We start from the raw sequence: 15,868 nt of genomic DNA on the forward strand, positions 1-15,868 counted from the left end.
AACAATTGAGAAAACATTGTAGGGATAAATGAAAACAGTTTAATTTTATTCACTCTAACAACCAGTAAATATTTATTTCCATGAATTTATAAAAGTCGTGCAGCTCTGTTACAAAATAATGACAAGAGACGATTTATTTCCCCATTTTATTCCATTATATTCATGTGGAACAATTCTATTATGAGTTCTTCCAATGGAGTGCATAAAAGAGAGAAGTAACTGACGACTGTTTTCAATTATGAAATTAACAACAAAACGAATATCATATTTCTAATGATGTAATTAAAGTTGATTGGAAATTGATTGAAAACTCCAAAAATATCTGGATATTCTTGAACCGATATTAATTAGTACTATCATTTTTTTGAGCGATTACTTCGAAAAATGTACAATTTATTCACCATTTTGAAAATAACTACAACGAAGACATAATAATGCGTAAATTATAATACTCTGCCGTCAGTTTCTCCTCTCGATTGTGTGTAAATTGCCACAAAGGATTGAATTATAGTACTAAAAGCAAGATTACAAGAGAATAATTTCCCACCACCGCTGATTACAATCACCTTTACCACGGCTCATTACGGTCAGTATTACGGCTTAACCGAATGTCATTCCCATTTCTTGTTAATGAATTGCTTGTATGGATCTTCTATTACCTTTCACATGCAAAGTCGCGGAGGTAGTATTGGATCCGAGTTGATTTACCGCTGTACATACGTATGTAGCAGTATCATCTGTTGAAAATTTAATGATGAAAATAAAACATCTATTTTTAAACCCAAAATAACACGAATAAATCCAGTGAATTACCGGGATATGCAATGGGTATGACTAGCCGGCATACACCATTTCTGTAATGGACCTCGAAATGACAGGAATCTTGAATAATCTCGCCATTTTTCGACCAATAAACTTCAGGCTGTGGTTCGGCTTCAATTATACATTCAAACCTTGCGGTCTGGCCCATGACCACAGCGATATCTTTAAGCGGCTGCAATAGCAAGAGAAAAAAAGATAATATCAAATATTACTACAGAAATTAATCTACACATTCAATCAGTTCAGTAAAAATTACCGTGGTAAAAAAAGGGGCTTTCTTTGGTAAAATGTCTAGATACGGTTGAATAATATCTTTCTCTCTAGAGACTGTAGAATTGTCCATTCGTGATCGATCTAAGAAACAGAAATAATGAATTTTAAACAAAAACCGAGAAAGCCTTTTGCTTTCACTGTATTCAAAAATTAATTTAATAACCATACAAGTACATATATACACGCATATACAAGAACCCCAGACGTGGTGTATTTACACAATGAATATTTAATATTTATTGAGTAAACATCACTGTTGTATAAGGTCCCCTCGTATTTTGACGGTTCTATGGTGCAATAAGCGATGAATGATGATCTTCATTGAATTATCTATAAATAATGACGCTAACATAAAAAAAAGTATAACAAGAAGATGTAAAATCTTCCGAAGGGTTCTTACTATTAGCAGCCTCTCCGATATTGTACTCAAAAAGATGTTCGGTTAGTGATTTATCATCTTCATTCGCAGGTAATGTTTTTAGAGAATCGACAATTCGCTGATTGCTATGATACATTCGTTTTTCCATTCCACCTAAAGTCACCTGGGAATTATCAAAAGTGGAAACTGGATTTCGGCTCGTGAATGGCACGTTCGATTCTGTGATAACTCTTTTATCGTATTCCTTGGAAGAGAGATAGTGTGAATTATATCGAGGTGGTTCCACTTTTTTGTATCGCGGATCCTCCGTCTGGCTTCCTCGCGGAGTCCATCTGGGTCGAATTCTTACTGAATCATCGCTCTCGTAATCTGATTGATCCCGTGAAAATTGACACGGACTTTGAACATTAGCGTACATAGAGTGGTCTTCAAATTTCATTACATGATTCATCTGTTCCACATTAACCGTTCTTCTATTACATTGCGACGAGTCCTGGACTCGAGCCATTTTTTTCACATCGGGTGTTACAGTATTTAAATGTAATACCTCGTTGGATTTTTCAAGAGATATTCGTCTCTCAGGTGCGTATGCAATTTCTGGCGGTGAACCAGGCAATAGAACAGATTTTCGTGTGACAATTGGATGATGTGCTGTTGTATTTTCAGATGAATGAAATGTTTTCTCCAATTTTTCATACATTTGTTTTTCGGTTATCTCGGAAATGGATGATGAGTAAATCGATTCAATGATTTGTTTCTCAGTTCCTGAATATTAAAGTATGTAATTGGTGGACAAGTGAAAATGAATTGAGTCTTTAGAAGAATGAAATTTGCATTAAATCAGATGAAATTTATTCAAGCTTATTCAAATATCCATTTAACAAGAATTATGCATTATAAAGCAATTAGCGACAGTATCTATGGTGCCTAATAAAGCTAAGACGCAAAGCAGTGCAATAGAAAGTTCAGTTGACTTCAGGACTATAAATATTTAATATAAATCTGAAAAGAAAATATTACGCAAGTCAGAATAATTGTTAGTACTATTTAACGTGCTGCTCTCTCCCAAGTCTGGTGTCAGCTAGTATTTGCATAAAAGAAATTATTATCACGCAATTGAAGTTCAATTTTTACCTGATGCTACTGGTCTCGAAGACTTTGAACAGTAATTCTTTTTTGTTTCATTACGTGACTCTGCCATAGATATTCTATTGCTATAATTGTTTCCAGGGTCTGTTGTCCAAGATTCGCTCCCAGCGAATTTGAATAGACCTCTTGATTCCTGTAAAAATGAAAATCCCTCGTAAAAATTGATAGCAGGGACTTCAAAATAATTTTGCGAATCTGAAATACCGCACCTTAGGCGCTCCGAAATCATTACTGCCATAAGTTGATGAGCTTTTGTAAGACTGATTGCTGGAAGACATGAAAACACTTTCGCTTTTCTCGTAATTTTTTGAGAATGATGAGGTTTTAGTGGAATTATTGATGGGTTCGTCTGTATCAGCCATGTATCCACTGACTTTTTCAAAAAGTCGACTCTTCATTTTTGGCGAGTCAGGTTTGATATTTGATTGGACGTACGTCGGTGGTGATCCTGGGGTCAAAAAATCAATGCCTCCCCTTTCTTGTTGACGACTAGAAACTGGCATTGCCATTGACATCGGTCTAGATGGACCTGTCAATTCGGGAGGTGGAATTTCAAAACTCGAAGGTGGTAGTGGCTCTGGTTCTGCTGATTTTGGTCTCGGTTGTTTTGGAATTGGCGCTTTGACTCTTCTGTATTTCGGTTCTTCATGATCACTCTCACAAGATCGACATTTAGATTTGTACGATCCGAAATCTGATTCAAAATCACTCTCAGCGGAAAAGTTTTGCCTTTGAAATGGCGGTGGAATCTCTACGGGATTTCTCACAACTGTCTTCTCCGTCATAATATTTTTTTCTTCATAAACGGACATTGGTATGTACCCAATTTCCGGAGGGGTACCTGGTTCCAGAATAATACCAGGATCAGTCGATAGCGTCGGAGTATTTGTCTTGTACAATTGTATATTGGCACTGTGTTTTGGGGCTGTTGCTAGTGTTCCTCTGAATATCGACGATGAAGATTGAAAATCTTTGGCTTTTCCATTCCTCATGCAGCTTGAAGCATTATCACTTGCGTTATGGTAAAGCTGCACCGGAGCAGATCTTGGAGATGATGTTGCAGCCTTCACCAAATTTGGTGCCTCCAATTTCTCCAAGGCAGAAATTTTCTGACTCGTTTGGTAGCTCTCATCAACTTTACACTGAGACGAGTATTTTTTAGTGATTGATTGCTCTTCATTAGAATTCAATGTATGATCAACTTTAATCGTCTCAGCTTTATACATCTTCACTGGCACTTGAGGAGTGTAGATTGGACTCTTTGGTGACGAATTCGGAATAATTCCTGGCTTTTCAATAACCGTTTCCTCCATTCGATTCTCCTTACTATTCCAAGATCGTGTTTCTAAGCTGCTTGATGACTCAATCTTTGTCTTTGTTATTCCACACCCAGGAATTTCAGAAACTTCTTCTCTTTTCTCATGAGACGTCACTTTACTTGTCAACGGTTCATTATTCTCCGCGTGGTCATTAAGATTCGATGTATTGGGGTAACTCTTCAGCGGTGGCCACGATTTTCTACTGGTGTCGGCTTTTTTAGCCCAAGCTTTTTCCATTGCCAATCCGTCAACCGATGGCTTCGGAGATAATGATCGGTCCAATTGACTGAAAGATGCAGCAGATTGACATCTGTAATCGGATAAATCCGTTGAAATATCGGAACGTGTTTCCAAATTCGATGTTGAAGACCACCATTTTTCGGTTACATTTTCTGTTTCTTCGTATTTTCGTGATGTATCCTTCATGGTATCGGACGATTCGTTGAATGAAACCATTTGACTTTTAGACATCTTTGTTTTTTCATCTGTCTTTTTTGATTGATGACCACTTGGAAAAATTTGGACACCTCCAACGGGAGGAGCGCAACTTGTCGTTTGAAATTGTTCCAGTTGCTTCGTCTTCGATAAAACATCTGTTCGTTTTTCAACTGCATCGTCAGTTCTTTTTGGCATGTAATCGATTTCCGGAGGAGGGCCAGGGGTCAGATTGAAACCAGAAAGCATTTTCTCTGCGCTTTCGGATTGAGCAGCTAATTTAGAAATAGTTAAAGTACCGTGAATCGGTGAACCCGATGCCGTGGTATCTTCCAGAATAGTCCGTTGCGTATTCAACAGCGGTAATTTATAATTGTCGTAAGGAAAATCTATCATCACGTTTTCGATTCCTTTATCTTTCATTCCGGAATTCTGCAATTTATTCGAGATATTCTGAACCAATTTCTTCGATTGTACTTCAGTTTCATTGCTTCCTCGGACTTCCTCGAATTTCGTCGATCTCTCATAATTCTTTGTTAATTTATCAACCTTCACATCGTAATTTCCATCTTTGGCCTCTTCATTTAAATCTATTACAGCTCTATTAATTTTTGGTGCAGTCTCGCCTTCTTTGGCCATTGATTCAAAGAAATTTAATGCATCTTTTTTCGCCAGTACTGAAGTTTCGATGTTATCGTTGTCTTGAGTCTCAGTGGAATCCACTGTTTTCGTATCCATTTTTTTCATAACATCTTGAACTAATCGTGTCGAAGATGATTCCTTCGCATTATCAATTATCAAATCAGGGGCTTCGTGTTGAAGTTTCATGTGAAATTTTTGTTCTGATTTTGTTTCACTCTGATGTGACTCAATCGTTGATGAGATCATCTCAGATCGTGTCGCCTTTTCAACGATTTCTTCAGTTTTTTTGGATGTCTTCGTAGATGTTGTCGGCGTTATCAGTTCAATCCTCCGGAGTAATGGTGTCGTAGAAGATGGTGGTGGCACAAGTGTCTTCAGAATAGGACTCGGTTGAATCATCGTTGTAGCAATATGCTCAGCAGTCAAAGCAGCAGAGGGCAACTGACTTTTCTTCTCGTCCAGCTGCAAATCATCATTTCCAGTGATCCTCATTATTCCAAATATATTTTACATTTGTCTTCCAACAATGTTATGAATACTTACCTTCAAATCTTTATCTGCCATGTTTTCGTACACAATTGTTTTATGGACCTCCACCATTGTGTCTGGAGTTGGTTCGAAGACAGCGAAATCTGCGATACTTTGAGCTTCGCCTCCAGCATTTGCCGCATTCACCATATATTTTCCTGCGTGCCTTTTCTCAGCGCGTTCGATAATTAATAGATAACAATTACCGAGTTGGCGTAATTCCCCATCAGTATCCATCAACGGTTCATCATCTTTGTACCATGTCACCGTTGGCTCTGGAGTTCCGGTGATCTCCACTTCCATAATTACGCGTTCACCAGTCTTGGCTATTTGTGCCTGCAGCCGTTTACCGAAGACTGGCGGGAAAATCGTTTCTGAAAATTATTCAACATTGAGATAGAATTTAATTCTCGTGGTCAATTTTATACGGGTCACGTGTGTAATTCATTACTTTTCACAACAAGATCAGCAGTACTGCTCGCATTTCCAACTTCATTTATAGCTGTGCAAGTATATCTTCCAGCATCTTTAACATTCACGTTTTTCAATTCCAATCGAACGTGATTATGTTCAAAACTCGTCTTTACGTTATTATCCACATCTTGACCATTTTTGCTCCACGTAATTTTTGGTTGGGGGAAACCTTCAACGAATCATAAATACATGATGCTTACATTCTAATTAATTTCATGAGTATTTGTCGGTGACATTACCATCGATTACGCCTTCTAGAATTACATTACTGCCTTGATCAACAATCATTCCAGTAATCGGTGTTATGAATCTTGGAGTTATATTCTTTCGAGTTTGTTTCTGAATTTTCGGGGTAGTGTCGCTAATTATTTTGAGCTTTTCGTGCTGAATTTTATCGGGCGCATCTCGTATTATTCTTTGAAACTCTTCAACTTTATGAGTCTAAATAACATAATGATTAATGACAGTACACCATACCCTAATTAATATTTTGGAAACACAATTCAATAATTTTTCTACCTGAATATTTGGCTGGCCACCATTAATTTCGTTAACGCACTTTCGAGATTCAATGTGCAGAGCAGGAATTCCATTCATGGAATTCAACGGACACGAGTCGAGTATGTTAGATTTAGATGATAATTTATACTCTTTAATGCAAGATGATTTACTCATCAGGGACTGACTTGTTGACGAGGACATCTTGGTAATTTCGTCCTGACCTATCTGGTGAGGTACCGCACTATTCGTTTCTAGTTGGAGGTATCTCTCGCAACTGCTCGATGGTTGCATATCGATTCTATCGTCTGTCTCGATAACGTCTTTCTCTTCGATCCCCTCGTCTGCCAACAGTGATTAATTGAGTTATCAATAGATTTGCAGTAATAGCATTCTGCAAATAAATTTATGCTCTCATTCAGTTTCCCTTGACCCCATCTTTCATCTGGGATGACTAAACAACATGTACATAAGACAATTTTGACTCTTTTTGGATTTACTCGTGACGTGTAATTATGTAATTAAATAAATCGAAATAGCCACAGACTGCACATGCAAAGTTTGTGCAAAAATTTGTACAAATGTATTCATGTGTCAAATCCAATCTGCGGAAATATTAATTTCAAACCACTTACTCATTACCCCGTTTGGAACTTATTCACTCAATTATTGTTGATAAGTTGAAAAAACATACCAGTAATCACAAAAACTGACATTTATTTTTGTTAAGAGTAGAAATAGATACTGTGTTTAGAGTAGAATCTGGGGCAGAGATGTTAAGGTGTTGTAGTTACGTCGCTGTAAATGATTTCTGTGTAATTAACAGTTGTTTTAATAAAACGAAAAACAACGTACTTTATACAACGTTAAGATTGTCGAACCAGCAGTTAACTGTGGATACGGCCGGGACGAAATTTCAATGCGCTCTTTCTGGTTTACTTCGGTTCCATTCGGTGATGATAAAAATAAAACGGAAATTCTGTACGCCTATTAGCGGGATACTGAGTCTAGGGCACCACTTTACCACACATATGAAAAAGTGATAGTCCCGATGCAGTATCAATTCAATATTGCAATTGCTTCATTAAAAAAATTCAATAAACATTCGAATTTCATTTTAAAATCCATGACGATTGATATATTCTCATGTTATTTTAACTGCAAAGATCGGAGAACCGGACGCTTGCAAATAAATTATATTATTTAAAAACACATGTCGAGAAAATTTTTTAAACAAAATAATATTGTCGTATTGTCCGCATTGTCGTATTCATTATTTGCGAAGAAGAATGTGTGAGTCTTGGTATTCTATTCATGAATTTCGTCTTCGAAAATGTAAGTGCGATGAGAGACGTTTATTAATAAACGGTCCGGTGGCACCATTGCACGTTAGCTCCACTATTATTATTATTGTTGCAGTAGGAGTAGTATTTACGAGGGAAAACAATTTAAAATATCTCGACGGAGGAAAAAACTTGTGAGGGTAAATAAGCAGAAAAATGGGACATTTGAATCACTAGCAAGACAAATTCTATCATAAAATGCTTACGAATATCGAGTTTTGCTGTGCATGTGACCTTCCCCGCAATATTTTCAGCAATGCAAGAGATGGAACCCACGTGTTCGCCAGTTATCTCTGGTATTTTGAGAATTCGACGATCACCTTCGGCGGATATAGAAAAATTTTGACAATCCCTCACGGGCTTGTCATTGAAAAGCCATTGTATCTACAAAAATATCAAAAGCGTTACCATCGAGTCATCAGTTACTTTATAATTTACGTGTAATTATTTCGTACGAAGATAATTATTGAGAGAAGCACAAATATCCACATGTCGTGCACAAACGACGAACCATCGGACACAATACTGGGGCTGAAGAAGTATGCGTTTGGATTGATCTGGTTAGGAATATGGGATAAGGGAACATTGAGATTCATTTCTTGGCATAGGATGTGTCTGGTATGTGCCAAACTCGCGACAGTTCAGTCTATCGGTGATTAATGAATGAATGAAATAAATATTATCAATAACTGTCGAAAAATTCAGCAGCGAAATTGGGGATAATAATAATCAACCTTGGCATCTCTTCTACATTTGTCACCCTTGATCGCTTCGGTGCAGTGAATCAAATATTGTGAGAGGATAAAATTGAAAATAACCTCGGGCACTGGTGTCCCATGAACGGTGCATTCGAATTTTGCTGACTCTCCAACGGATTTATAACGATCTTCAAGAGTTGCCGAGAAGAAAGGGGGAATCATCGTATCTCTTTTCGATTTTGTATCGATTTCACTAATTTCGATCGGTTGAACCAATAACGCGCATTCGCTCGAAATTTTTCCTTCAGAATTCACAGCAACTACTTTGTATCTTCCAAAATCACTCATCACGACTTCATGAATTATCAGTGAGCATTTGTCTCCCTGGAATAGCAGTTGAAGGTCTGGAGACTCTTTCACCAGGTGATCATCGTGGTACCAGATTACCTGGAAATTTATATAGGTCATTGGAATTGTCTAAAGCAATAACTCATTAATATCCTACTTCTGGTTCGGGTTGCCCAATAATTATACAATCCAGTGTTGCACTTCCTCCTTCATGTACTCGAAGGTCTTGCAGATGTAATTTGATACTCGGGGGTGTGAACTGAGGTACGTCTACAGCAGCTGTCATTTTTTCATCATCTGATTTCGCAAAAGTTCTCGATAATTTTTCGATTTCATCGGTTCCACAGGTTTCATCATCTATATCAATCATTTCTCCATAAATCATTATATTAATTTAATTATTTCCATTATTCAACGAAATTCAATGCATTTACCTTTTATTAATTCAACCATTGCTGCTGTGGAGGCTTCTCCATGTTTATTACGTGCTTTACAAGTGTAAAGTCCTCGATCTTCAGGGGTGATTTCCAGAAATTTTAATTTCGCCTGACCGTTGTTGTATGTGATAATATAATCCGGCGAATCATCGATATTCGTTTCATTCCGATACCATTGAACTATTGGTAACGGATTTCCTTCGACTGTACATTCAATTGTGGGGGAAGCGCCGATTTTCACGGAAATCGATTCCAATTGTTTGATGAAAATGGGTGGACCACTGATTTCCCTGTTTATACATTCATCATCCGCAATGGCTGTGGGTTTTTTCAGAATTATTGTATTTACATCGATTGTAGAATTATCTGTAAATGTGGCTTTCTTCTGGATATGAATTGTACTTTCTGTTATGATAGTCGTTGTTTTTTCAACTTTGGTGTTATCTCTTTGTTGTTCAATCGCTGCCTGTCCATCGCTCGTAGATTTAGCGATAGCCTTCGATTCATCTCCATTTTCTTCGGAATTCTCTCGTCGAATTTTATCTGCCTTATCCATATTATCGGCTAATGTGCGGAGTTCAGATATTGTCACGGCGCATAAATCCAATGTCTCCTGATTATCCATAATTACTTTGTTGAATTGCGGTAATCGCTGAGTCCCAAATATTTCCGTCGACAATTCACGAATTTTTTTAATCCTCTTCTCTTGTTGTTCTTCCCCTTTTTCTAAATATTGTTTAATTGCATTTAACGTATCCTCAGGATGTCGGGGAATTTTCTCTCCGACTGATTTTTTAGTCGCATGCTCCAGTAATTTTTTCAACTCCGCGTACCAATTTTCTATTTCCTGAAGTAACTTGAAATATTCGACAGTTGCGTCTATCCGTTTCTGAATTTCTTTGACTGATAATTCAAGTTGATTCCACTTTTTCTTTAGATTCGCTAATTCATCCCGAATTTTTGATGCTGAATGAGAATCATAGATCGTCTCTATATTTTTCTCAGTGGTAATAATGAATTTATTCACTTTTGTTTCCACAGTGCTGATGATTTCATTGACATTTTTGAAAGCATCAGATGTAGATTTGACCAATGAAATTTCATCACCACTGAAATATTGATGGAACTCTCTGATCCCTTGCAGTTGAATGCCCAACTGGCGTATTTCTTCGTCGATGGAATTTAAATTTTCAGCAAAACGAGAGTATACTAAACATTTCTGAATTCGTCCTCTCAGTTCAGATGACATTTTCATTAAATACGCGAATGTCCGGTGATCAATTCTTTTCAATTGCTCCATGTCAATTCCAGAAATTTTCTCTGTCATCTCTGGTCCTGTCGATTCTTTCAGAAGAATTCGATCAATTGCTGCATTGAATTCACTGATTTCATTTATATTTTCCTGGATATCAATTTTTGATTCGGAAATCATCAATGAAGGGGATTTTTTCCCTGCATGTGTCTGTAAAAGACCCCCACATTTATGTTCAAGTCCTTTTACAAATTCTAGCATCTCCACGAAATCTTGCAGTAGATCTTTATATTTCAGAACAATCGTCTGTAAATTATTGTATAATTCATGGCACTGCTTCTCATTTTGTTGCATTATTTTCCACAAATTCTCGTATCGATTGGAATTATTTATTTTTGAATGCAAACGGGAGAATGCTGTATCCAATTTAGAGAGAAAATCATTTTGCATTGTCTCTAAATTTTCGATTACCGCAGAAGGCGTTAAAGCATCAACATTTAATTTGCAAAATAATCGATTCTTCGCACTCGAAAGTAATTCCAAGACTTTAACGATCTCCTTAATTATGGTCTCTTGTTCAGTCTTCATCTGTCTCGTAATTGTCATTGACATTTTCCAATGTTCCCATGATTCCGTAATGCTCAAGCGTTTAGCTGTAAAATTTTCTAAAATAATTTCCACTACATTCCTAGGATGAGATTTATCCAAATACGGATCAGTATTTTTATTGATTTCACTGATGAAATTCTCCCCATCATTTTTCAATTCCGAATAGAGAGTTCCGAGATCACCCAATTTCTTCCCAAAATTTTGCGGCATCCCGTTCTCCTCTAAATTCTCACTCTCGTTTATTTGATTACTGATTACATCAAAATCATTATAAAGATTTGCGGCTTTTTCGTGAATTGCGATGTACAGAGAACTCAAATGAAGTCGAGCATCAATAATATTATCGAAGATCAACCATTTGTCCTTCAGTCCATGGGTGTATTTATCAATGTCTTCCTTCTGGAAAATTTTTCCCTCATCATTCCTCAAATCGACATTAATATTATTAAATTTCGATAAACATTCGTGTACGTCATTTTCCCGCTTTCTCAACTCTTGCAACAATTTTTCATGCTGTTTGTAAAAAGTCTGGGCCATTGAAAAATCATTTCCCAAATTCGCATTGTCACGAATAAATGCTTCTATAGTTAATTCAAGCCACGTCTTTAGTGTCTCGTATTTGTCGAAAAATTTCGTGAATTCATCGCAAGCCATGAGATTTTCTTCTATACATGATGTACATCGCTCGTGTAATTTTAGTTTACGATTTTCCAATTCCTCAACGGCTTGTCGCACCCCCTCGGCCCCAGGTGTTCCTTTTCCGACGATCTCGAGTATTTCATATCCTTCGGTTATAGAATTCATTGTAATTTTCGATAGAGATTCGATAGCCTGAGTATAAAAATTCATATATTCAGCTGAATATATCTGGTATGTGTTGTTTGAAAGCTTCATTTCCAAATAATTTAATTCTACAACAGCTGTTTGTACCGAATCGAAGAATTTTCCTACTCTATTGAGAAGATATTCATAGTTTTCCAATTGATTTATATACTCTGCAGCTTTTTCTAAAATAGTATACGCTTTTTCTGTCGCTTGTTCGCTAGCAAAATGCCCATCTAATACAAGTTTCTCGGTCGATTTAGTTATTTTCAGTAATCGATCTTGGAATATTTTAGCTTCTTGCTGAAGATTTCTCAAATCGAGAAGCAATCCCTCGGTACTGGCACACGAATCGCCCAAGTGATTGCCGTTGCTTTTGAAAGCAGCAATTTTTTCATTGAGAGTCACTTCAAGACTTCGCAGATCAATTGCCAGAAGAGCCAGTGCTAAGCACTGCTCCAATTGATTTTTCCTCGTATTGAAATACATTTCGGTGATTTTTCTCTGCTCGTGTATCTCCTCGAGATTTTTCTCGACGTGAACTATTGCATTTTCGACGTCACCTCTCATGGGATCCGGCAGCAAATCTAATTCTCCATCAATTGCTTCACGCAACTGTTCTATCAAGACTTTGCCCTCTTGAAGTGTACTGAGGAGAGTACTGAGCATATCTCTTCTAACATCATGAATTTTACTTATCATTTTTTTAACTGATTCAATCTCTATCGGCAATTGCTCATCTGTGCAGATGATTTCTAGAGCTGTCGCATTTATTTTGAATTCTTCGGCGCAACTAAAAAGATTAAATTTAATGAGTTATCAATAACATTGAGGTATTTCATTATTTGTTGTGATTTTTTGAGGGAATATTTATACGCCTCACCATTGAAATAGAACATTATGATCTAAAATTTGTTTTCGAAGCTCTAGAAAGGCATTAACATCTTTCCAGGCTTGACCCAAAGTATCTGCCATTGCTGCATAAACTTCAGCTCGAGGTTTTTGGGTTGAAATGAGATGATCAGCTTGTCGCAGTAATTCTTCAACAGGGCTCTGCTTATTTTTCAAATGGATCAGAACTTCGTCATGGGCAGTTGCAAGATCGGTTGCTGTTTCAACAGTCACCCCCAGTTTCGAAAGTTCAGGGTAGATCTCCAGAACTTTCAGTTTCAAAAAGCTCCCACTCTGCAATTAAAACGAATTCGTACTCATTCCATGGCCTTTGGGCAAGGTTGAATGATTTTTTTTTGTCCATTTGATCCGGGAAAAGACTTGAGCTCTCATTAACGCCGAAATCCATTTTTTTTTCTTATGTAGTCTAATCTATGCGAATGATATGAGGGGTAATAATTCAGCGTATTTTTTTTTTACATGAAAAATTGAGGATCTGGTGTCTCAAGTACTCGATAAAACTATATTGGTTATTTCCAGTGGAGCGTTCGCGTTATTCAAGTTTAGGCATTCCGATGCCTCGCAAAATCTACAGTCAAGTTCTGCTCACGTTCTACGAAACCCCGTGGAGGATAAATTTAAACCTTGGATATAAGCTCGAAAACTTCGTTCTATACTAACATCTATATTCGTTTATGAAGCAAAAAGTATGACAGAAAAAGCCGTCGTCATCGTCGGTAAAAGATTATTTGAATATTCAAACAAAAACATGCTATATTTTTCTTGCTATCCGAATGAATTATTACCACCAGTATTTTTCTATATATTAGACTATAATTCATCCGTTCTCTGCCTTCTCTATATTGAGAATTTTATAAATAGATTTTCCCAATGGATTGATCATCGGGAACTAACTGTGTCACGCGTTAAAACAGTCGGACTGATGAACCCATAATTATTCAAAAATTGCAGCTATAATTTCTAATGGAAATCTCACCTGCAGAAGTGCAATGACAAGACGAGTATTTCCACTTTGTAAAGCTATCGTACTAATTGTCGTTGTTGTTGGTAATTCCAGGGGATTGTCCGTGTCATTTTCTCCATCGCAATTCGGTTTATTTATTTCTGCATTGTTTGCAATCTCTGCATAATCGTTTACCATTTTGGCTTCTCGTTTTTTTTTCCACAGGCAAGTTCTACAAAATTTCCAAATTCTGTACAATTATTTGTTAATTACATAGTAAACATTTTTTAATTCGATATATATTCATGTTTTTCTCCATGTAACTGCGGGTAGATCACACATCGATGATGATCAGATGTATGGGTAAGAATAAAAACGCGTAGGTCTCGAAACCGGCCCGACGACTCGGAGAAGGTTGGACAGGATATTTTGTATTTTTTGTATCAAAGGAATCTATGGAAATTCAAGTCTCAAATTCCGCACACAAAATAATAAGACAATATAACAATATTCACCTAAATTGCCGCACAAAATAAACAAGTAATTATCAATTACATTAATTATTAAACACCAACTGGTATTACCGTTACTTTCAAATTTATTGGCACTTTGGTTTACATAACAGTAGATGAAGGAGAAATTTTTTTACACTGTTTTATTCGAAAATATTGTGTTTACGAGAGAAGGTAACAAACAATCTAGCGGTTAGCTGGCGCGACTTACACTGGACGTCTACATTTGATAAACTGTGCTATACATAGGTGCGTCTGAATCTTCAAGCCTGTTACTCTTGCGGGGATACCGAAAAACGACGGCAAGTGAGAGACGCACCAGCAACTTTCAATTCTCACTTGAATTTCACGTACAACTCAGTTTAAAAGTTGGCGGGTCAACACTCCAGACTGAAAAATTCAACACAATCAATTACCTCAACGAATTCATTATTCGTAATTAATTGCACTGACGATTGATGCAATTTCATGCGCGAACTCGTAATTTGCAGTTGACCAGGACATTACCCATGGGGTGCAATTAAATTTCTATCAATTTTCATACGTCTCTATCTTCCTGGGAAATGGAATTATCGCGTGGGGAAGAGCCTGGAGATAATGCTTACAGATGATAGTCGGGAGTAATTATCTTTGATTTCAAATTCCCGCGATGATGACATTTAAAGAAACGCCATGCTGTCAGATCGATTGCGCAGGGCGAGAGAGTAATTCAGTTGCTATTTAGATGTTCTCTTCCCCTGCACACATTAAACCAGTGCTGCCTCGTAGTTCAGAGTGCTAGTAGTGCCTTAACATCAGTGGAACTGGCCTTTTTTTTATTATTTATACTGTTGACACTGCAGCGGCAGCACAAACGAAACACTTGACGGAGATACTCGATGTTACATCTTCAAGTTTTTTATGTTGTTGGCAAGAAAGTATCGGTGAACCTGGGAGAAATTTTCAAAAAAATCCACAGCAAAAATAGGTAGCTGTGCAATGGGGAATACATCAACGGCAATATCACGTAGAAATTCAACTTCAACGGGGAATAATGTAAAACGGGTTCAATGGGGTAGTTCAGGTAATACGAGTAACCGCTATTATTGCATGTCTAATTGAACTCATGGTTTATCACGTATCCGTGAAATTTATTTATTTTATTTTTATTTGCATTAACTTCGAGAGTTCAAATATGGCTGAGTAAATACAGATATTTCAGCTGTATTTATTTATATATTCCACAATATTATTGAGCGATCTGAGCTTTTTGTTAGACTCAGGACAGCTATCTATGTTCATATATATCCAATACCGAATTATGTCTTGAAGCGCACATATATAAATACATACACGATTGGATATATATACATTCTTCGGTCTGAATAGTCTTAGCTACTGATTCTGATGTTGCCAAACGTTTTATTTTCAGTCCCACGTGCATATTGGTAGTGGAACACCACTACCACCCCTTTGCCATTTGAGAAATAATAT

At 36.9% G+C, this 15,868-nt stretch overlaps 1 protein-coding gene across 3 annotated transcripts; it reads right to left on the minus strand.

Moving 5' to 3' along the window:
• Positions 1 to 25: 25 nt before the first annotated feature.
• Positions 26 to 15,097, minus strand: LOC105274081 (titin). Of its 3 annotated transcripts, none has more exons than XM_011316908.1 (17): positions 15,001 to 15,096; positions 14,468 to 14,785; positions 13,917 to 14,115; positions 12,912 to 13,213; positions 9,343 to 12,821; positions 9,066 to 9,265; positions 8,681 to 9,007; positions 8,069 to 8,246; positions 6,541 to 6,863; positions 6,261 to 6,462; positions 5,999 to 6,190; positions 5,563 to 5,921; positions 2,833 to 5,481; positions 2,609 to 2,756; positions 1,079 to 1,176; positions 814 to 994; positions 26 to 737 (listed from the first exon to the last, which is right to left on the minus strand). In XM_011316908.1, the coding sequence occupies exons 3-17, from the start codon at positions 14,079 to 14,081 to the stop codon at positions 628 to 630; spliced, it is 8,913 nt and encodes a 2,970-aa protein (XP_011315210.1). In that variant the 5' UTR covers positions 14,082 to 14,115; positions 14,468 to 14,785; positions 15,001 to 15,096; the 3' UTR covers positions 26 to 627. The 3 variants fall into 3 exon arrangements, with proteins under 3 accessions (XP_011315210.1, XP_011315209.1, XP_011315211.1); XM_011316907.1 differs by having other exon boundaries at positions 14,399 to 14,785; XM_011316909.1 differs by lacking the exons at positions 26 to 737; positions 814 to 994; positions 1,079 to 1,176 and adding an exon at positions 2,324 to 2,476 and having other exon boundaries at positions 14,399 to 14,785; positions 15,001 to 15,097.
• Positions 15,098 to 15,868: the final 771 nt, after the last annotated feature.

The sequence above is a fragment of the Fopius arisanus genome, unplaced genomic scaffold (genome assembly GCF_000806365.1).
Source record: "Fopius arisanus strain USDA-PBARC FA_bdor unplaced genomic scaffold, ASM80636v1 scaffold00009, whole genome shotgun sequence".
NCBI classification, from domain to species: domain Eukaryota; kingdom Metazoa; phylum Arthropoda; class Insecta; order Hymenoptera; family Braconidae; genus Fopius; species Fopius arisanus.